Consider the following 23,859-nt stretch of genomic DNA (forward strand, 5'->3'; position numbering starts at 1 on the left):
CTAAGTTTGGGTATTTTTTCCCCCCCCGGATTTTCTATCCTAACCCACTCAAGCGTGCTATCTTTCTCTTTAAACGACTGTGAAGCAGTTTCTCCGTTAAAGGCGCTATAGTGTTGGCCACCCTCTGCTGCTTCGCTCAAATAGCCGTTCCCCATGTGTGAGGCTGTTTGGGCTGAGCCTGATTCTCCCCGGACATCCTTACGCTGTGCTCATGCAGAAACACCCGCACTCTCGCGCAAACGCCCACGTGTGCACCTGTCCACATACGCCTGCTCTCTCGTACACGTGGACAAATGCACGCGCGCACACACGGGTAGCCCCACCTGTGTGCCTGCACGCACAAACACACGCATCCCCACCCGCACACACGCACCCCGACTAGCACATGTATCTCTTGTACATTTATCAAAATCAGGCTAGTGTCATCTCACCTGAGGTCAGCACGGATCGAGGATTCCAAAGCTGGGACCGTCCTGCTCCGTGGTGTGCAGCAGCGGTGCATCTCCCAATTGTCACACACCTGCAGAACTAAATTCCCGTTGTTTCTGCCTCCAGGACATCCGAAACCAGCGGAGATATCGACAGAGGCGGAAGGCAGAGCTGGTGCGGCTACAGCAGACGTACAGTGGACTGATCTCTAAAACGGCCTTCTTTGAAGAGCAGATCGATTACTACAACCAGTACATCAAGACCTGCATGGACAACCTAGCCAGCAAAGGAAAGTACGTGCCCCAAATTCCCCACCTTGAGGACCAATTATTACTGATGCTCCCAGTGTGACACAGTCCCAAGCTTGGAGAGAATAGAATCTGAGAGTATTATAGCACAGGAGGGGAGGATAGTCAGCCAATTGTCTCTGTGCCATCCGAATAATCGCTCATCCCCCCCCCCCCCCCCCCAACCCCATTTCCCTAAAAATACTTTTCCTTCAATTACTTATCCAGTTCCCTGTTTAAAGTTATTTTAAAATTTTGGGTGGTGCGTTCCTGATCACGACACAAGGAAGTAGGAAGAACATTGATGAGGTGACATCAACCTTTGGAAAACTGGAGGTTGTGCAAGGTCATGGAGGAGAGAAACTCCACATCTCCGAGCTCCTTCATCACCTTCTTCGTCTCCTCCGTCCATTTCTGTAATTGCTGCACTCCTGAGCTTTCTAGGTTTTCCAGGTTTTCCTAAGCTTCAAAGCACCCGGCCTCCCCCCCTCATTAGCACTCTCCGTCCTCCCCTCATCTCTCTTTTCTTTCTTTTTAAAAATTTAGCGTACCCAATTCATTTTTTCCAATTAAGGGGCAATTTAGCGCGGCCAATCCACCTCCCCCCTGCACATCTTTGGGTTGTGGGGGTGAAACCCACGCAGACATGGGGAGAATGTGCAAACTCCACACGGACAGTGACCCAGAGCCGGGATCGAACCTGAGACCTCGGCGCCGTGAGACCGCAGTGCCAACCACTGAGCCGCCGTGCTGCCCTCCTCCTCCCCTCATCGTCACTTTAAGACTTCCCGCTCCGTCAAAACCCCGGAAACTCATTCTCTCCCAAAACTGAGGAATTCTACTTTCCCTCGGGCTCCACTTTGGTCAAGCTGTGGGCCTTCCAAGACATGAGCCTGGTGTCAGCTGATCGCCACATATTGATGTACCTGACCCTGCTGAGAGAGAGAGTGGGACACTGGGTTAGTCATCCAGTGGTCGACAGTTCAAATTCTGCCATGGTAAAGTACATAGTTTCTGGGCTGGGTTGTAAAATCCCAACCTTGTCCAATCTGGGCCCACACGTGACTCCAGTCCTAATGGCTTCAGCACGATTCCACACTCCTCCCCCTCCCTCAGTAACTTTCGGAAGGGCAAATTCAGATGGACACTAAGAATCAAGACCAAGGGCGGCACAGTGGCGCAGTGGGTTAGCATTGCTGCCTCACGGAGCCGAGATCCCCGATTCGATCCCGGCCCCGAGTCACTGTCCGTGTGGAGTTTGCACATTCTCCCCGTGTCTGCGTGGGTCTCACCCCCACAACCCAAAGATGTGCAGGGTAGGTGGATTGGCCACGCTAAATTGCCCCTTAATTGGGAAAAAATGAATTGGGTACTCCAAATTTATTTTTAAAAAGAATCATCTTCTGGTCTAAGTGGGGAGAATATTTGAGAATAGCCAAGAATAAATCGAGAAGAAATCTTCTCTCCTGATTTCTATGCCCTCGGTGCAGTTTGTTCCTCTCCGAAGGCTTGAAGCTCAGAAGACATTGGGGCAGAAATAGGCCAGTCAGCCCATCGAATCTGCTCCCCCATTCAGTGAGATCATGACTGATCTGATGCGATGATCCTCAACCCCACCTTATCCCTTGATTTCCTTATCGAAGAACGTGTCAGATATGGACGTTGGTGGGATCTGTTGCTTTGTGTTTGTGGAGTATGTTCCTGCTCACCCCCTGTGCTTTGATGCTATTTTATAGGGTTTCGAAGAAGCCAGATGTGAAGGGGAAGAAAAGCAAACAGGTATCGCAGCGCTATACCGCAGCACGACTCCATGAGAAAGGAGTCCTGTTGGAGATTGAGGACCTCAGCAGCAACCAGTGAGTGAGAGGATTTACCCAAATCCACCAGGGAACCGGGTTTGGTTGGAAAGGAGGAGACTTTGAGCTTCCTCTGTTGAGGTTGATGAAGAATATTAAAGTTGCTCTGAGAGGGGCAGCACCGTGGCTCAGTGGGTTAGCCCTGCTGCCTCACGGCGCCGAGGTCCCAGGTTCGATCCCGGCTCTGGGTCACTGTCCGTGTGGAGTTTGCACATTCTCCCCGTGTCTGCGTGAGTTTCACCCCCACAACCCAAAGATGTGCAGGGTAGGTGGATTGGCCGCGCTAAATTGCCCCTTAATTGAAAAAAATGAATTGGGTACTCTAAATTTAAAAAAAAAAAAGTTGTTCTGAGAGATTCGATTCGGGTGGTGAAGGGTAAGGGGCTAAATGGCAGAAGGTTTGGAATAAGAAGAGTGAATAAGTCATGAGTCTAAGGAAGGGTGGAGCAAGGGATAATATAAATCAGGGCAGAAAACAACCAGGTGATTTCTGGAATATGGAGGGATGTGCAAGAAATTAGAAGGAGAAATGTTTTCTGTACAATAGCTGGCGGACAGCGAATGACTGGTCCATCGAACTTGGCCATCAGGTTTGGACACTTCATGCCAACACCACCCCCATCCGAGGGGGTAAACCCCTAAAGGTGAAAAACATCTGGAAAATTAACCTTAATCCTTTCTGCCTGACGACCTGTTGTGACTGAAAGGAGGCCAAGACTGTACACAATACTCCAGGTGTGCCCTCACCAGCACCCTATACACCTGCAACATAACCTCCCTGCTTTTAAACTCCATCCCTCTAGCAATGAAAGAATATATTCCATTTGCCGCCTTAATTACCTGCTGCACCTGCAAACCAACTTTTTGCGATTCATTCACAAGGACACCCATGTCCCTCTGCACAGCAGCATGCTGCAATTTTTTACTATTTAAATAATAGTCCAATTTGCTGTTATTCCTACCAAATAATGGATGACATCACATTTATCTGGCTGGTTTAGCACTCTGGGCTAAATCGCTGGCTTTGAAAGCAGACCGAGGCAGGCCAGCAGCACGGTTCAATTCCCATACCAGCCTCCCCGAACAGGCGCCGGAATGTGGCGACTAGGGGCTTTTCACAGTAACTTCATTGAAGCCTACTTGTGACAATAAGCGATTTTCATTCATTTCATTTCATCTACATTGCACTCCACCCGTCAGACCCTAGCCCACTCACTGAAACTATCTATATCCCTCTGCAGACTTTCAGTGACCTCTACACACTTGGCTCTACCACTCGTCCTAGTGATATCTGCAAATTTGGACACATTACACTTGGCCCCCAACTCCAGATCATCTATGTAAATTGTAAACAAATGCGGTCCCAACACTGATCCCTGAGGCGCACCACTGGTCACTGATCGCCACCCAGAAAAACACCCATTTATACAAACTCTTTGCTTTCTGTCAGTTAACCAATCCTCTATCTATGCTAATACATTACCGTACTGCCATGCATCCTCATCTTATGCAGCAGCCTTTTGTGTGGCACCTTGTCGAATGCCTTTTGGAAATCCAGATACGCCACATCCACCGGTTCCCCATTGTTCACCACACTCGTAATGTCCTCAAAGAATTCCACTAAATTAGTCAAACATGACCTGCCTTTCATGAACCCATGCTGCACCTGCCCAATGCAACCCCTCCTTCCCATACCTCTCCTTTAGCCATGTGTTTACTTCCCGAATTTTCTCATCCCTATGCCTATTTGTGGCTAGAGTAGTAATCCAGAGATTATAACCCTCGAGAACCTGTTCTTTAATTTAGTTCCTGGTGCCTGATAATCCCCCAACAGGTCCTCTTTCCGAGTCTTGCAGATGTTGTTTGTGCCAACGTGGATCACAACTGGATCCTCCCCCTCCCAACCCAATATCCTTTCAAACCGGTTAGAGATGCCGCTCACCCTGGCACCGGGCACGCAACATACCATGCGGGACTCATGGATGCTATCAATCCCCCTAAACTACCGCTTGTCTTTTTGCTCCCCCAGTTTGAATGGGCTCCTGTACCACGGTGCAGTGGTCGGCTGACTCGTCCTCCTACAGCCCTTTTCCTCATCCACACGGGGAGCAGGTACCTCGTACCTGCTGGACAAGAGCTCAGGTTCCTCTGTTCCTGAGTTCAGGATTCCCTACCTGCCTCAGTCGCAGGCACACCTGCTGTCCCTGACCACTGACCTTAACCCACGGGGTGTGACCTCCTCCTAAAACAAAGCGCCCCGCTAACTCTCTCTCCCCCGCCCCCCCTGGATGTGCCGCAGCGTCTGAAGTTCAGACTCCAGCTCATCAACTTTGAGCCGAAAGTCCTCGAGTAACCAACACTTGCTGCAGATGTGGTCACTGCAGCTCGCAATGGGATCTGCCAGTTCCCACATCATACAGCTGAAGCACATCACCTGCCCAGCCAACAAACATTATTTTGATCTCGGTCTTGAAAGGTTCAGTTGATGCCGCCGTACAGCATGATCCCAATAACAGCAGCTGAGGTGATAGTAAAAGATAAATGGCAGGGGCTTGGCTTAACTGTTCATCAAAGCTGAGGGTCATTCTGGCTGGGCTGCACTCCCTCGGCACTCCAGTGGAGGGTCAGTAAATTGAGAGATCAAATCGTGCAGCGGCTCCTGAGTGGACGGCTTGTGACCCGGAGGTGAGATGGGTGAACCCACGGAGCCAGGGCAGATGCAAGGTCCCCGCTGCCCACTCAGACTAATTATGTTCCTGCTACATATTTGGTTGGTTAATTAAACAATTCCCTTCTGTTTTCAGGTTTAAAAATGTTATCTTTGACATTTGTCCGACAGAAGAGGTGGGTGACTTTGAAGTGAAGGCTAAGTTTATGGGCGTGCAAATGGATTCCTTCATGCTCCATTATCAGGTAACAGCTCTGATGTTCGATCAATAACTCCAGAAGCGAGATTGAATACAATTGAAAGCTTTATTACACTAGATGTTTCCCCCAGCAGCGCAGGTACAGAAGGTAGCTGCTGGGGAGACACAGGCTCTTATACTCCGCCTTACTGGGCGGAACCAGCAGGCAGTCTTAACCAATGAAAACAGGACCTCCTACACCAATGGTCTTACAGCATTACAGGGTACCGTAATACTTCTAATACCGACTACCACAAGCTCCACTTTGACAACGCGCCCAGGGCTGTCTACACAGTGACGTCTGCTCCAGCAGCACATCAAATTTCAGACTGAAGCCTTGTTCTCAAATCATTCCATGGCCTTGAACCTCTGTAAGCTCCTGCAGCCACACTGCCCTCGGAGATATCTGTGCCTCTCCTGTTCTTGTCTTTTGCAAATCCCCAATTTCTATCACTCCCATCAGCTGCCGGGATTACAAACTGTGGAACTTTCTCTGTAAACCTCTCCACATCTCTCCCCTCCTCAACGAATTCCTGAAAATTGACATGAATTGAAATGAAAAAATTGAAATTTTACTGAGGTTTTGGTCACAAGTCATTATTTGCGTTTCTGTAGCTCAGTATTAAATCTTATTTGATAACCTCTGGTGAAGCACATTGGTTCAGTTTACTCGGCTAAATGGAAACTGGTGTTATTCCCTTATAATCACCTATCGTGAAGGTGCTGACTCTCACTGGGACACAGTTAGAACATAGAACAATACAGCGCAGTACAGGCCCTTCGGCCCACGATGTTGCACCGAAACAAAAGCCATCTAACCTACACTATGCCATTATCATCCATATGTTTATCCAATAAACTTTTAAATGCCCTCAATGTTGGCGAGTTCACTACTGTAGCAGGTAGGGCATTCCACGGCCTCACTACTCTTTGCGTAAAGAACCTACCTCTGACCTCTGTCCTATATCTATTACCCCTCAGTTTAAAGTTATGTCCCCTCGTGCCAGCCATATCCATCCGCGGGAGAAGGCTCTCACTGTCCACCCTATCCAACCCCCTGATCATTTTGTATGCCTCTATTAAGTCTCCTCTTAACCTTCTTCTCTCCAACGAAAACAACCTCAAGTCCATCAGCCTTTCCTCATAAGATTTTCCCTCCATACCAGGCAACATCCTGGTAAATCTCCTCTGCACCCGCTCCAAAGCCTCCACGTCCTTCCTATAATGCGGTGACCAGAACTGTACGCAATACTCCAAATGCGGCCGTACCAGAGTTCTGTACAGCTGCAACATGACCTCCCGACTCCGGAACTCAATCCCTCTACCAATAAAGGCCAACACTCCATAGGCCTTCTTCACAACCCTATCAACCTGGGTGGCAACTTTCAGGGATCTATGTACATGGACACCTAGATCCCTCTGCTCATCCACACTTTCAAGAACTTTACCATTAGCCAAATATTCCGCATTCCTGTTATTCCTTCCAAAGTGAATCACCTCACACTTCTCTACATTAAACTCCATTTACCACCTCTCAGCCCAGCTCTGCAGCTTATCTATATCCTTCTGTAACCTGCTACATCCTTCCACACTATCGACAACACCACCGACTTTAGTATCGTCTGCAAATTTACTCACCCACCCTTCTGCGCCTTCCTCTAGGTCATTGATAAAAATGACAAACAGCAACGGCCCCAGAACAGATCCTTGTGGTACTCCACTTGTGACTGTACTCCATTCTGAACATTTCCCATCAACCACCACCCTCTGTCTTCTTTCAGCTAGCCAATTTCTGATCCACATCTCTAAATCACCCTCAATCCCCAGCCTCCGTATTTTTTGCAATAGCCTACCGTGGGGAACCTTATCAAACGCTTTGCTGAAATCCATATACACCACATCAACTGCTCTACCCTCGTCTACCTGTTCAGTCACCTTCTCAAAGAACTCAATAAGGTTTGTGAGGCATGACCTACCCTTCACAAAGCCATGCTGACTATCCCTGATCATATTATTCCTATCTAGATGATTATAAATCTTGTCTCTTATAATCCCCTCCAAGACTTTACCCACTACAGACGTGAGGCTCACCGGTCTATAGTTGCCGGGGTTGTCTCTGCTCCCCTTTTTCAACAAAGGGACCACATTTGCTGTCCTCCAGTCCTCTGGCACTATTCCTGTAGCCAATGATGACATAAAAATCAAAGCCAAAGGTCCAGCAATCTCTTCCCTGGCCTCCCATAGAATCCTAGGATAAATCCCATCAGGTCCCGGGGACTTATCTATTTCAGCCTGTCCAGAATTGCCAACACCTCTTCCCTACGTACCTCAATGCCATCTATTCTATTAGCCTGGGGCTCAGCATTCTCCTCCACAACATTATCTTTTTCCTGAGTGAATACTGACGAAAAATATTAATTTAGTATCTCGCCTATCTCTTCAGACTCCACACACAATTTCCCATCCCTGTCCTTGACTGGTCCTACTCTTTCCCTAGTCATTCGCTTATTCCTGACATACCTATAGAAAGCTTTTGGGTTTTCCTTGATCCTTCCTGCCAAATACTTCTCATGTCCTCTCCTTGCTCGTCTTAGCTCTCTCTTTAGATCCTTCCTCGCTACCTTGTAACTATCCATCGCCCCAACCGAAACTTCACACTTCATCTTCACATAGGCCTCCTTCTTCCTCTTAACAAGAGATTCCACTTCCTTGGTAAACCACGGTTCCCTCGCTCGACGCCTTCCTCCCTGTCTGACCGGTACATACTTATCAAGAACACGCAGTAGCTGATCCTTGAACAAGCCCCACTTATCCAGTGTGCCCAACACTTGCAGCCTACTTCTCCACCTTATCCCCCCCAAGTCACGTCTAATGGCATCATAATTGCCCTTCCCCCAGCTATAACTCTTGCCCTGCGGTGTATACTTATCCCTTTCCATCATTAACGTAAACGTCACCGAATTGTGGTCACTGTCCCCAAAGTGCTCTCCTACCTCCAAATCCAACACCTGGCCTGGTTCATTACCCAAAACCAAATCCAACGTGGCCTCGCCTCTTGTTGGCCTGTCAACATATTGTTTCAGGAAACCCTCCTGCACACACTGTACAAAAAACGACCCATCTATTGTACTCGAACTATATCTTTTCCAGTCAATATTTGGAAAGTTAAAGTCTCCCATAATAACTACCCTGTTACTTTCGCTCATATCCAGAATCATCTTCGCCATCCTTTCCTCTACATCCCTAGAACTATTAGGAGGCCTATAAAAAACTCCCAACAGGGTGACCTCTCCTTTCCTGTTTCTAACTTCAGCCCATACTACCTCGGAAGAAGAGTCCCCATCTAGCATCCTCTCCGCCACCGTAATACTGCTCTTGACTAGCAGCGCCACACCTCCCCCTCTTTTGCCTCCTTCTCTGAGCTTACTAAAACACCTAAACCCCGGAACCTGCAACATCCATTCCTGTCCCTGCTCTATCCATGTCTCCGAAATGGCCACAACATCGAAGTCCCAGGTACCAACCCACGCTGCCAGTTCCTCCTGAAGGTGCTGACTCTCACTGGGGGAGAGTTCCTGAAGGTGCTGACTCTCACTGGGACACAGTTCCTCCTGAAGGTGCTGACTCTCACTGGGGGACAGTTCCTGAAGGTGCTGACTCTCACTGGGGGACAGTTCCTGAAGGTGCTGACTCTCACTGGGACACAGTTCCTCCTGAAGGTGCTGACTCTCACTGGGGGACAGTTCCTGAAGGTGCTGACTCTCACTGGGGGACAGTTCCTGAAGGTGCTGACTCTCACTGGGGGACAGTTCCTGAAGGTGCTGACTCTCACTGGGGGACAGTTCCTGAAGGTGCTGACTCTTTTGCACTGAGTGCTGAATTTGGTGCATTTGAGTGCGATAGTGAGAGTTTGGTGACCGAGGGAGTATAAGGCTTCATTTTTATCTAAAGTTTAGTCTTTCTTTTATTTAGTTAATTAACTTAAAAGTTGCTGTTTGGTTTAGAAGAAGGTGAATTTTCAATAAGCTTTAAACAGGCGTCTACTTGTATGCACTTGCAGCTGGAGCTTGTTAATTAGTTAATTGGATTAGGCCAGTTTTCAGAGGCTAGATTCACAGTATAAAAGTGATCCCCTACAGTGGAGACTTTGTTTGCACTGAGTGCTGAATTTGGTGCATTTGAGTGCGATAGTGAGAGTTTGGTGACAAAGGGAGTGCTGAATTTGGTGCATTTGAGTGCGATAATGAGAGTTTGGTGACCGAGGGAGTTAGGTGAGGAGGGAGTAAGGTGCTCCTTTCATTTTGTTTCCGACATTTCCGCAAAGAGTGCGAAGAGAGCCAGGTGTTTACAGAAAGTGTAGCTGACTGGGAGCAGGGTCGGAGGGCGGAGATCTAGTTAGTCCACAGGGCAGCTATATTCTGTCAGGTAAGAGGGGATGGAGGCTAGGCCAGTTACATGCTCCTCCTGTAGGATGTGGGTGGTGAGGGATACCACCTGTGTCCCCACTGACTATACCTGCGGGAAGTGCACCCAACTTCAGCTCCTCAAAGACCGTGTTAGGGAACTGGAGCTGAAGCTGGATGAACTTCGGATCATCCGGGAGGCAGAGGGGGTGATTGAGAAGAGTAACAAGGAGGTAACCACACCCAAGGTACAGGACAAGAATAGCTGGGTTACAGTCAGGGGGAAAAAAACAAACAGGCAGAAAGTGCAGGGATCCCTCGTGGCCGTTCCCCTTCAAAACAAGTATACCGTTTTGGATGCTGTTGGGGGGGGATGACCTACCGGGGGAAGGCCCTAGCGGCCAGGTCTCTGGCACTGAGTCTGGCTCTGGGGCTCAGAAGGGAAGGGGGGAGAATAGAAAAGCAATAGTTGTAGGAGATTCAATGGTTAGGGGAATAGATAGGAGATTCTGTGGTCGCGAGCGAGACTCCCGGAAGGTATGTTGCCTCCCGGGTGCCAGGGCCAGGGATGTCTCGGATCGTGTCTTCAGGATCCTTAAGGAGGAGGGTGAGCAGCCAGAAGTCGTGGTGCACATTGGTACCAACGACATAGGTAGGAAAAGGGGTGTGGAGGTAATAAACAAGTTTAGGGAGTTAGGCTGGAAGTTAAAAGCCAGGACAGACAGAGTTGTCATCTCTGGTTTGTTGCTGGTGCCACGTGATAGCGAGGCTAGGAATAGGGAGAGAGTCCAGCTGAACACGTGGCTGCAGGAATGGTGTAGGAGGGAGGGCTTCAGGTATTTGGATAATTGGAGCGCATTCTGGGGAAGGTGGGACCTGTACAAGCAGGACGGGTTGCATCTGAACCAGAGGGGCACCAATATCCTGGGAGGGAGGTTTTCTAGTACTCTTCGGGAGGGTTTAAACTAATTTGGCAGGGGAATGGGAACCGGATTTGTAGTCCAGCAACTAAGGTAGCCGATATTCAGGACGCCAAAGCGTGTAATGAGGCAGTGGGGAAGGGAACACTGACAAAGGAGAGTACTTGCAGGCACGGATGGGTTGAAGTGTGTATACTTCAATGCAAGAAGTATCAGGAATAAGGTGGGTGAACTTAAGGCATGGATCGGTACTTGGGACTACGATGTGGTGGCCATCATGGAAACTTGGATAGAAGAGGGGCAGAAATGGTTGTTGGAGGTCCCTGGTTATAGATGTTTCAATAAGATTAGATAAGATTCAATAATATACCAACAAAAAGGAAGGACGGTAAAAAGAGGGACAATCGACCGTGGATATCTAAGGAAATAAGGGAGAGTATCAAATTGAAGGAAAAAACATACAAAGTAGCAAAGATCAGTGGGAGACTAGAGGACTGGGAAATCTTTAGGGGGCAACAGAAAGCGACTAAAAAAGCTATAAAGAAGAGTAAGATAGATTATGAGAGTAAACTTGCTCAGAATATAAAAACAGATAATAAAAGTTTCTACAAATACATAAAACAAAAAAGAGTGGCTAAGGTCAATATTGGTCCTTTAGAGGATGAGAAGGGAGATTTAATAATGGGAGATGAGGAAATGGCTGAGGAACTGAACAGGTTTTTTGGGTCGGTCTTCACAGTGGAAGACACAAATAACATGCCAGTGACTGATGGAAATGAGGCTATGACAGGTGAGGACCTTGAGAGGATTGATATCACCAAGGAGGTAGTGATGGGCAAGCTAATGGGGCTAAAGGTAGACAAGTCTCCTGGCCCTGATGGAATGCATCCCAGAGTGCTAAAAGAGATGGCTAGGGAAATTGCAAATGCACTAGTGATAATTTACCAAAATTCACTAGACTCTGGGGTGGTCCCGGCGGATTGGAAATTAGCAAACGTGACACCACTGTTTAAAAAAGGAGGTAGGCAGAAAGTGGGTAATTATAGGCCAGTGAGCTTAACTTCGGTAGTAGGGAAGATGCTGGAACCTATCATCAAGGAAGAAATAGCGAGGCATCTGGATGGAAATTGTCCCATTGGACAGACGCAGCATGGGTTCATAAAGGGCAGGTCGTGCCTAACTAATTTAGTGGAATTTTTTGAGGACATTAACAGTGCGGTAGATAACGGGGAGCCAATGGATGTGGTATATCTGGATTTCCAGAAAGCCTTTGACAAGGTGCCACACAAAAGGTTGTTGCATAAGATAAAGATGCATGGCATTAAGGGGAAAGTAGGAGCATGGATAGAGGATTGGTTAATTAATAGAAAGCAAAGAGTGGGGATTAATGGGTGCTTCTCTGGTTGGCAATCAGTAGCTAGTGGTGTCCCTCAGGGATCAGTGTTGGGCCCACAACTGTTCACAATTTACATAGATGATTTGGAGTTGGGGACCAAGGGCAATGTGTCCAAGTTTGCAGATGACACTAAGATAAGTGGTAAAGCAAAAAGTGCAGAGGATACTGAAAGTCTGCAGAGGGATTTGGACAGGCTAAGTGAATGGGCTAGGGTCTGGCAGATGGAATACAATGTTGACAAATGTGAGGTTATCCATTTTGGTAAGAATAACGGCAAAAGGAATTATTATTTAAATGATAAAATATTAAAACATGCTGCTGTGCAGGGAGACCTGGGTGTGCTCGTGCATGAGTCGCAGAAAGTTGGTTTTCAGGTGCAACAGGTGATTAGGAAGGCAAATGGAATTTTGTCCTTCATTGCTAGAGGGATGGAGTTTAAGACTAGGGAGGTTATGCTGCAATTGTATAAGGTGTTAGTGAGGCCACACCTGGAGTATTGTGTTCAGTTTTGGTCTCCTTACTTGAGAAAGGATGTACTGGCACTGGAGGGTGTTGAGAGGAGATTCACTAGGTTAATCCCAGAGCTGAAGGGGTTGGATTACGAGGAGAGGTTGAGTAGACTGGGACTGTACTCGTTGGAATTTAGAAGGATGAGGGGGGATTTTATAGAAACATATAAAATTATGAAGGGAATCGATAGGATAGATGCGGGCAGGTTGTTTCCACTGGCGGGTGAAAGCAGAACTAGGGGGCATAGCCTCAAAATAAGGGGAAGTAGATTTAGGACTGAGTTTAGGAGGAACTTCTTCACCCAAAGGGTAGTGAATCTATGGAATTCCTTGCCCAGTGAAGCAGTAGAGGCTCCTTCATTAAATGTTTTTAAGATAAAGATAGTTTTTTGAAGAATAAAGGGATTAAGGGTTATGGTGTTCGGGCCGGAAAGTGGAGCTGAGTCCACAAAAGATCAGCCATGATCTCATTGAATGGCGGAGCAGGCTCGAGGGGCCAGATGGCCTACTCCTGCTCCTAGTTCTTAAGTTCTTATGTTCTTATTAGGGAGGGTGGTAAAAGAGGTGGGGGGGGGGGGCTGGCATTATTAATTAGAGATAGTATAACAGCTGCAGAAAGGCAGTTCGAGGAGTATCACCCTATTGAGGTAGTATGGGTTGAAGTCAGAAATAGGAAAGGAGCAGTCACCTTGTTAGGAGTTTTCTATAGGCCCCCCAATAGTAGCAGAGATGTGGAGGAACAGATTGGGAAACAGATTTTGGAAAGGTGCAGAAGTCATAGGGTCGTAGTCATGGGCGACTTTAACTTCCCAAATATTGAGTGGAAACTCTTTAGATCAAATAGTTTGGATGGGGTGGTGTTTGTGCAGTGTGTCCAGGAAGCTTTTCTAACACAGTATGTAGATTGTCCGACCAGAGGAGGGGCAATATTGGATTTAGTACTGGGTAATGAGCCAGGGCAAGTGATAGATTTGTTAGTGGGGGAGCATTTTGGAGATAGTGACCACAGTTCTGTGACTTTCACTTTAGTAATGGAGAGAGATAGGTACGTGCAACAGGGCAAGGTTTACAATTGGGGGAAGGGTAAATACGATGTTGTTAGACAAGAATTGAAGTGCATAAGTTGGGAACATAGGCTGGCAGGGAAGGACACAAGTGAAATGTGGAACTTGTTCAAGGAACAGGTGCTACGTGCCCTTGATATGTATGTCCCTGTCAGGCAGGGAAGAGATGGTCGAGTGAGGGAACCATGGTTGACAAGAGAGGTTGAATGTCTTGTTAAGAGGAAAAAGGTGACTTATGTAAGGCTGAGGAAACAAGGTTCAGACAGGGCATTGGAGGGATACAAGATAGCCAGGAGGGAACTGAAGAAAGGGATTAGGAGAGCTAAGAGAGGGCATGAACAATCTTTGGCGGGTAGGATCAAGGAAAACCCCAAGGCCTTTTACACATATGTGAGAAATATGAGAATGACTAGAGCGAGGGTAGCTCCGATCAAGGACAGAAGCGGGAGATTGTGTATTGAGTCTGAAGAGATAGGAGAGGTCTTGAACGAGTACTTTTCTTCTGTATTTACAAATGAGAGGGGCGATATTGTTGGAGAGGACAGTGTGAAACAGATTGGTAAGCTCGAGGAAATACTTGTTAGGAAAGAAGATGTGTTGGGCATTTTGAAAAACTTTAGGATAGACAAGTCCCCCGGGCCTGGCGGGATATATCCAAGGATTCTATGGGAAGCAAGAGATGAAATTGCAGAGCCGTTGGCAATGATCTTTTCGTCCTCACTGTCAACAGGGGTGGTACCAGGGGATTGGAGAGTGGCGAATGTCGTGCCCCTGTTCAAAAAAGGGACTAGGGATAACCCTGGGAATTACAGGCCAGTTAGTCTTACTTCGGTGGTAGGCAAAGTCATGGAAAGGGTACTGAAGGATAGGATTTCTGAGCATCTGGAAAGACACTGCTTGATTAGGGATAGTCAGCACGGATTTGTGAGGGGTAGGTCTTGCCTTACAAATCTTATTGAATTCTTTGAGGAGGTGACCAAGCATGTGGATGAAGGTAATGCAGTGGATGTAGTGTACATGGATTTTAGTAAGGCATTTGATAAAGTTCCCCACGGTAGGCTTATGCAGAAAGTAAGGAGGCATGGGATAGTGGGAAATTTGGCCAGTTGGATAACGAACTGGCTAACCGATAGAAGTCAGAGAGTGGTGGTGGATGGCAAATATTCAGCCTGGATCCCAGTTACCAGTGGCGTACCGCAGGGATCAGTTCTGGGTCCTCTGCTGTTTGTGATTTTCATTAATAACTTGGATGAGTGAGTTGAAGGGTGGGTCAGTAAATTTGCAGACGATACGAAGATTGGTGGAGTTGTGGATAGTAAGGAGGGCTGTTGTCGGCTGCAAAGAGACATAGATAGGATGCAGAGCTGGGCTGAGAAGTGGCAGATGGAGTTTAACCCTGAAAAGTGTGAGGTTGTCCATTTTGGAAGGACAAATATGAATGCGGAATACAGGGTTAACGGTAGAGTTCTTGGCAATGTGGAGGAGCAGAGAGACCTTGGGGTCTATGTTCATACATCTTTGAAAGTTGCCACTCAAGTGGATAGAGCTGTGAAGAAGGCCTATGGCGTGCTCGCGTTCATTAACAGAGGGATTGAATTTAAGAGCCGTGAGGTGATGATGCAGCTGTACAAAACTTTGGTAAGGCCACATTTGGAGTACTGTGTACAGTTCTGGTCGCCTCATTTTAGGAAGGATGTGGAAGCTTTGGAAAAGGTGCAAAGAAGATTTACCAGGATGTTGCCTGGAATGGAGAGTAGGTCTTACGAGGAAAGGTTGAGGGTGCTAGGCCTTTTCTCATTAGAACGGAGAAGGATGAGGGGCGACTTGATAGAGGTTTATAAGATGATCAGGGGAATAGATAGAGTAGACAGTCAGAGACTTTTCCCCCGGGTGGAACAAACCATTACAAGGGGACATAAATTTAAGGTGAAAGGTGGAAGATATAGGAGGGATATCAGAGGTAGGTTCTTTACCCAGAGAGTAGTGGGGGCATGGAATGCACTGCCTGTGGAAGTAGTTGAGTCGGAAACATTAGGGACCTTCAAGCTGCTATTGGATAGGTACATGGATTACGGTAAAATTATATAGTGTAGATTTATTTGTTCTCAAGGGCAGCACGGTAGCATTGTAGATAGCACAATTGCTTCACAGCTCCAGGGTCCCAGGTTTGATTCCGGCTTGGGTCACTGTCTGTGCGGAGTCTGCACGTCCTCCCCGTGTCTGCGTGGGTTTCCTCCGGGTGCTCCGGTTTCCTCCCTCAGTCCAAAGATGTGCGGGTTAGGTGAATTGGCCAATGATAAATTGCCCTTAATGTCCAAATTGCCCTTGGTGTTGGGTGGAGGTGTTGAGTTTGGGTAGGGTGCTCTTTCCAAGAGCCGGTGCAGACTCAAAGGGCTGAATGGCCTCCTTCTGCACTGTAAATTCAATGATAATCTATGATTAATCGAGGACATTAATCTAGCCTTGGGATTTTCCTTAACCCTATTTGTGAAAAGTCATTGGCAAATAGGGTTAAGGAAAATCCCAAGGCTTTTTACACGTACATAAAAAGCAAGAGGGTAGCCAGGGAAAGGGTTGGCCCACTGAAAGATAGGCAAGGGAATCTATGTGTGGAGCCAGAGGAAATGGGCGAGGCACTAAATGAATACTTTGCATCAGTATTCACCAAAGAGAAGGAATTGGTAGATGTTGAGTCTGGAGAAGGGGGTGTAGATAGCCTGGGTCACATTGTGATCCAAAAAGACGAGGTGTTGGGTGTCTTAAAAAATATTAAGGTAGATAAGTCCCCAGGGCCTGATGGGATCTACCCCAGAATACTGAAGGAGGCTGGAGAGGAAATTGCTGAGGCCTTGACAGAAATCTTTGGATCCTCGCTGTCTTCAGGGGATGTCCCGGAGGACTGGAGAATAGCCAATGTTGTTCCTCTGTTTAAGAAGAGTAGCAAGGATAATCCCGGGAACTACAGGCCGGTGAGCCTTACTTCAGTGGTAGGGAAATTACTGGAGAGAATTCTTCGAGACAGGATCTACTCCCATTTGGAAGCAAATGGACGTATTAGTGAGAGGCAGCACGGTTTTGTGAAGGGGAGGTCGTGTCTCACTAACTTGATAGAGTTTTTCGAGGAGGTCACTAAGATGATTGATGCAGGTAGGGCAGTGGATGTTGTCTATATGGACTTCAGTCAGGCCTTTGACAAGGTCCCTCATGGTAGACTAGTACAAAAGGTGAAGTCACACGGGATCAGGGGTGAGCTGGCAAGGTGGATACAGAACTGGCTAGGCCATAGAAGGCAGAGAGTAGCAATGGAGGGATGCTTTTCTAATTGGAGGGCTGTGACCAGTGGTGTTCCACAGGGATCAGTGCTGGGACCTTTGCTCTTTGTAGTATATATAAATGATTTGGAGGAAAATGTAACTGGTCTGATTAGTAAGTTTGCAGACGACACAAAGGTTGGTGGAATTGCGGATAGCGATGAGGACTGTCTGAGGATACAGCAGGATTTAGATTGTCTGGAGACTTGGGCGGAGAGATGGCAGATGGAGTTTAATCCGGACAAATGTGAGGTCATGCATTTTGGAAGGGCTAATGCAGGTAGGGAATATACAGTGAATGGTAGAACCCTCAAGAGTATTGAAAGTCAAAGAGATCTAGGAGTACAGGTCCACAGGTCATTGAAAGGGGCAACACAGGTGGAGAAGGTAGTCAAGAAGGCATACGGCATGCTTGCCTTCATTGGCCGGGGCATTGAGTATAAGAATTGGCAAGTCATGTTGCAGCTGTATAGAACCTTAGTTAGGCCACACTTGGAGTATAGTGTTCAATTCTGGTCGCCACACTACCAGAAGGATGTGGAGGCTTTAGAGAGGGTGCAGAAGAGATTTACCAGAATGTTGCCTGGTATGGAGGGCATAAGCTATGAGGAGCGATTGAATAAACTCGGTTTGTTCTCACTGGAACGAAGGAGGTTGAGGGGCGACCTGATAGAGGTATACAAAATTATGAGGGGCATAGACAGAGTGGATAGTCAGAGGCTTTTCCCCAGGGTAGAGGGGTCAATTACTAGGGGGCATAGGTTTAAGGTGAGAGGGGCAAGGTTTAGAGTAGATGTACGAGGCAAGTTTTTTACGCAGAGGGTAGTGGGTGCCTGGAACTCGCTACCGGAGGAGGTAGTGGAAGCAGGGACGACAGGGACATTTAAGGGGCATCTTGACAAATATATGAATAGGATGGGAATAGAAGGATACGGCCCCAGGAAGTGTAGAAGATTGTAGTTTAGTCGGGCAGTATGGTCGGCACGGGCTTGGAGGGCCGAAGGGCCTGTTCCTGTGCTGTACATTTCTTTGTTCTTTGTTTGTTTGACAAAGGTTCGGCACAACATCGTGGGCCGAAAGGCCTGTTCTGTGCTGTATTTTCTATGTTCTATGTTCTCACTGGGGGACAGTTCCTGAAGGTGCTGACTCTCACTGGGAGACAGTTCCTGAAGGTGCTGACTCTCACTGGGGGACAGTTCCTGAAGGTGCTGACTCTCACTGGGAGACAGTTCCTGAAGGTGCTGACTCTCACTGGGAGACAGTTCCTGAAGGTGCTGACTCTCACTGGGAGACAGATCCTGAAGGTGCTGACTCTCACTGGGAGACAGTTCCTGAAGGTGCTGACTCTCACTGAGGGACAGTTCCTGAAGGTGCTCACTCTCACTGGGGGACAGTTGATGAGGGTGCTGACTCTCACTGGGGGACAGTTGATGAAGGTGCTGACTCCGACTGGGGGACATTTGCTGAAGGTGCTGACTCTCACTGGGGGACAGTTGCTGTGAAGGTGCTGACTCACTGGGGGACAGTTCCTGAAGGTGCTGACTCTCACTGGGGGACAGTTCCTGAAGGTGCTGACTCTCACTGGGGGACATTTGCTGAAGGTGCTGACTCTCACTGGGGGACATTTGCTGAAGGTGCTGACTCTCACTGGGGGACAGTTCCTGAAGATGCTGACTCTCACTGGGGGACATTTGCTGAAGGTGCTGACTCTCACTGGGGGACATTTGCTGAAGGTGCTGACTCTCACTGGGGGACATTTGCTGAAGGTGCTGATTCTCACTGGGGGACATTTGCTGAAGGTGCTGACTCTCACTGGGGGACATTTGCTGAAGGTGCTGACTCTCACTGGGGGACAGTTCCTGAAGGTGCTGACTCTCACTGGGTGACAGTTCCTGAAGGTGCTGACTCTCACTGGGACACAGTTCCTGAAGGTGCTGACTCTCACTGGGACACAGTTCCTGAAGGTGCTGACTCTCACTGGGACACAGTTCCTGAAGGTGCTGACTCTCACTGGGACACAGTTCCTGAAGGTGCTGACTCTCACTGGGGGACAGTTTCTGAAGGTGCTGACTCTGTCGTTAATTGGGGGAAAAAATGGGTACTCTAAATTTATTTTTTTAAATGATCAGGCGGTATTAGTTTGTGGTTGCGAGCACAGACTACGGGCACTTTCCCCTCAGCCCTCTCTGACTGTGACCAGCTTTGTGCTAACTGGGTGTACTCTCTCCCTTTTCAGGACCTCCTCCAGCTCCAGTATGAAGGTGTCGCTGTCATGAAGTTGTTCGATAAAGCAAAGGTTAATGTCAACCTGTTGATCTTCCTGCTGAACAAGAAATTCTACGGGAAGTAGAGCGCCCCCCTCCCCCCCCGGCCTTCCCCTCCCGCCGACCCCCGTCACTGAGGCTACACGCCCATCACCGGACTCGACGAGACACCAATGAAGGGCTCCTCTGCTTGTACTTCACCCTTTTTGTTTAGACGCTGCATCAGAACTAAGCACTTTTTTAGCAGTGTATCTGTGCCCTTCAGGGCAGAGTAGGGTCATCGGGATGGGCGTGCAATTCTATATGTAGTATTATATTGCTGAAACATTTATAGACTTGTGTCTGATGCATCAGTAGCTGTCTGCGAACTACTTCAGGGAGCATAAACATTAAAAACACAACCTTTTTTTAATATCAGTTACTTCTGTCCCTTTGCTGTGTCTTTTATTTCTGCCCAGATACTACTCCACAACCACAACGCCTGCTCCCCCACTCCCTAACACACCCCTCCCCCCAAAAATACCTTTTCTACCCTTCAGTCAGGATCTTGTGTTTTTCTGAACTGTATTGAAAGGCGTTGCTTCCGATAATTATTAAGTTCAGCTCCGGACAGTGACATTGGCTGATGCTCTGTGTTAGATAAGACAACAGCAGCCCCGCTTGATTGGTACCCCATCCACGAACATCCATTCCCTCCACCACGGACACACAGTGGCAGCCGTGTGTGTACCATCTACAAGATGCTCTGCAGGAACTCACAGCCCCTCAGACAGCACCTTCCAAACCCACGGCCACTACCATCTAGAAGGACGGGGGCAGCAGGTACCTGGGACCCCCACCACCTGGAGGATGCCCTCCAGGCCCGAGTCACTCACCATCCTGACTTGGAAATATATCGGCCGTTCCTTCACTGTCGCTGGGGCAAAATCTTGGGGCTCCCTCCCTAACAGCACAGGGAGGGTACCTACACCACACGGACTGCAGCGGCTCAAGAAGGCAGCTCGCCACAACCTTCTCGAGGGCCATTCGGGATGGGCAATAAATGCTGGTCCAACAAGGCCCACATCCCATGAAAGAATTCAGCTAAAAGATAAAACACTGCCCTCTCAAGCAACTACACTGCAATCCTGAAAATTAATGGCTGTTGGAGGGATATTGTGTTTCTGCAAAGCTCTGTACCAAAATAGATATTAGCCTGCTAAATCTAAATTAAATTTAGGTTGCTTTTTAATTTAGCCCCCTCCCACACGTGTAAAATTATTCGGTCCCATCAGTCTGAGCCCTTGTGAATAGGTTTTCCACCAGAATATAGATTGTATGGGGTGGTGCCGGTTTTGGGAATATTGTCTTTCCAGGTCTCTCTCTCTCTCTCTCAGATCCCATTCCTCTCTTTGTTGTCGATATTTTACAATTCTTTCTGCATCTGCATTTTCCGAAAACCGCTCGCAGTATCTGAGTTGTGTCCCATGGGTCATATCTCCGGGGCCCCCCTGGCTGTGTCCTTCGAGGATTCAGGCCCAGGGGATAGGGGAAGAACACTGGCTTTACACGCCACCCAATATTGGGTCTCTATTGGCTTCAAATGGAAGTGAATTCAGACAGGTAGCTCCAAGTTGTGTTTCCGGATGAGAGGGGGAATTTCAGTTACAATTGCCAGAAACTGTTGAAATGAAACATGGGTGATTCGCTGAGTCGGATATGTGAATCTTCTTCATGGACGATCTTGACTCAGCTTTAATTGGATTTGCTCCCTTCTCATTGTGTAATGAAATGGTGCCAAGGATTGAGAGAGGTTCAGTGTACGGGAGTAGGGATTACAGCCGACACGGCAATGCATTCAGCACAGGACTGTACAGAAAGAGCAATCATGTACTCATGTAATTGGCTAAATTATTGGCCCCACATGCTTTTAAAACTAAATTGTATTTGTAGGACCACCAGTTATTGTAAGAAGAAAATAAAAATTGAGTTTTTAACTCTATTTATTGTGTAATTCTTGATCCACAAATTGTCTGTTATTCAAGCTCACCATTGCCACTCACAGACCTGTTGCTCCTTTTTCACTCCCAACTCCCCGAATTACACTCTGCCCTCCCTTCAGCTTCTCCGTATTGAAAAGACTCATTCTTCTAACTCACTAAACTAAACTCTCAGATTTCTGCTGCTCGCAACCAATCAGCTTTTAAAATCAAAGCTTGCTGTGAACTCATCTCCCCAGGACAGGTACAGCACGGGGTTAGATACAGAGTAAAGCTCCCTCTACACTGTCCCCATCAAACACTCCCAGGACAGGTACAGCATGGGGTTAGATACAGAGTAAATCTCCCTCTACACTGTCCCCATCAAACACTCCCAGGACAGGTACAGCACGGGGTTAGATACAGAGTAAAGCTCCCTCTACACTGTCTCCATCAAACACTCCCAGGACAGGTACAGCACGGGGTTAGATACAAAGTAAAGCTCCCTCTACACTGTCCCCATCAAACACTCCCAGGACAGATACAGCACAGGGTTAGATACAAAGTAAAGCTCCCTCTACACTGTCCCCATCAAACACTCCCAGGACAGGTACAGCTCGGGGTTAGATACAGAGTAAAGCTCCCTCTACACTGTCCCCATTAAACACTCCCAGGACAGGGACAGCACAGGGTTAGATACAAAGTAAAGCTCCCTCTACACTGTCCCCATTAAACACTCCCAGGACAGGGACAGCACAGGGTTAGATACAAAGTAAAGCTCCCTCTACTCTGTCCCCATGAAACTCTCCCAGGACAGATACAGCACGGAGTTCGATACAAAGTAAAGCTCCCTCTACACTGTCCCCATGAAACTCTCCCAGGAAGGGACAGCAGGGGGTTGGATACAGAGTTAAGCTCCCTCTACACTGTCCCCATCAAACACTTCAGGACAGGTACAGCACGGGGTTAGTTACAGAGTAAAGCTCCCTCTACACTGTCCCCATCAAACACTCCCAGGACAGGTACAGCACAGGGTTAGATACAGAGAAAAGCTCCCTCTACACTGTCCCCAATAAACACTCCCTTACAGGTACACAGGGGGTTCGATACAGAGTAAAGCTCCCTTTACACTGTCCTCATCAAACATTCCCAGGCCAGGTACAGCACGGGGTTCAATACAGAGTAAAGCTCCCTCTACACTGTCCTCATCAAACATTCCCAAGCCAGGTACAGCACGGGGTTAGATACAGAGTAAAGCTTCCTCTACACTGTCCCCATCAAACATTCCAGGACAGGTACAGCACGGGGTTAGATAGAGAGTAAAGCTCCCTCTACGCTGTCCCCATCAAACACTCCCAGGATAGGTACAGCACGAGGTTAGATGCAGAGTAAAGCTCCCTCTACACTGTCTCCATGTAACTCTCCCAGGCCAGGTACAGCACGGAGTTAGATACAAAGTAAAGCTCCCTCTACACTGTCCCCATCAAACACTCCCAGGACAGGGACAGCACGGGGTTGGATACAGAGTAAAGCTCCCTCTACTCTGTCCCCATGAAACTCTCCCAGGAAGGGACAGCAGGGGGTTGGATACAGAGTAAAGCTCCCTCTACTCTGTCGCCATCAATCTCTCCCAGGACAGGGACAGCACGGGGTTAGATACAGAGTAAAGCTCCCTCTACACTGTCCCCATGAAACTCTCCCAGGAAGGGACAGCAGGGGGTTGGATACAGAGTAAAGCTCCCTCTACACTGTCCCCATCAAACACTTCAGGACAGGTACAGCACGGGGTTAGATACAGAGTAAAGCTCCCTCTACTCTGTCGCCATGAAACTCTCCCAGGACAGGTACAGCAGGGGGTTAGATACAGAGTAAAGCTCCCTCTACACTGAAGAAAAAAGGTAATTCCACTTTAACCTATAGTTCAAACGAACAATCTAAAATAGGAATAAAGATCTTCCTCAGTTAAGTATATGTCTTCTCGAAGTTTGAAAATATTCTTCATTTCCAAATACACCTCTGCGAGGAATGAATGCGGTTTAGCTCATTCCACCATTCCAGGCATGAGTTGCACTTTGCATCTGACGGGGAGAATATTCAGTGGAATCCAGACAACTGGTTGCCAAGAAACAAGCAATATAAATCAAAGATCAAGTTGATACTCTTGGAGGTGCTTGTGTTGCCTTGACCCACTTCGTAGATACGTAGAAACTGCAACATGAAAGGCGCCCATTCAGCTGCTTGATGCTGTCTCTCGAGTGTGAGCCACCTGTTCCAATCCCACTTCTTTACCTCCACTTTCAGCATTCTGTATTGATGAGCATTTTCTTTTTTAAAAAAAAAATATATTTTATTGAAATTTTTTTTCCCTGAGCAACATTTTTCCCGCTCACAAAACAAGCGAAACGATAACAATAACAAAACAGAAATTTTTTAACTTTTTAACAATAATAATAATATACAAGTAACAAAACCTCGTACTCTATTGACCTATACTCAACTAAGCCTCCCCCCCCGCCTCCCCCCTGGGTTGCTGCTGCTGGTCATCTGTCTTCCCTC

The 23,859-nt window shown here is 47.7% G+C and overlaps 1 protein-coding gene across 2 annotated transcripts in view; it reads left to right on the forward strand.

Annotated features, from left to right (window-relative positions):
- Positions 1 to 21,326, forward strand: part of iqgap1 (IQ motif containing GTPase activating protein 1) — a 164,216-nt gene extending 142,890 nt beyond the window's left edge. For both annotated transcript variants that reach the window (XM_072492698.1, XM_072492699.1), the window contains 4 exons: positions 556 to 722; positions 2,453 to 2,572; positions 5,377 to 5,485; positions 19,318 to 21,326. In XM_072492698.1, coding sequence (XP_072348799.1) covers positions 556 to 722; positions 2,453 to 2,572; positions 5,377 to 5,485; positions 19,318 to 19,431 — 510 coding nt within the window. In that variant the 3' untranslated portion in view covers positions 19,432 to 21,326. The remainder of the gene's footprint in view (positions 1 to 555; positions 723 to 2,452; positions 2,573 to 5,376; positions 5,486 to 19,317) is intronic.
- Positions 21,327 to 23,859: the final 2,533 nt, after the last annotated feature.

The sequence above is a fragment of the Scyliorhinus torazame genome, chromosome 30, assembly GCF_047496885.1.
Source record: "Scyliorhinus torazame isolate Kashiwa2021f chromosome 30, sScyTor2.1, whole genome shotgun sequence".
In the NCBI taxonomy this organism is placed as follows: domain Eukaryota; kingdom Metazoa; phylum Chordata; class Chondrichthyes; order Carcharhiniformes; family Scyliorhinidae; genus Scyliorhinus; species Scyliorhinus torazame.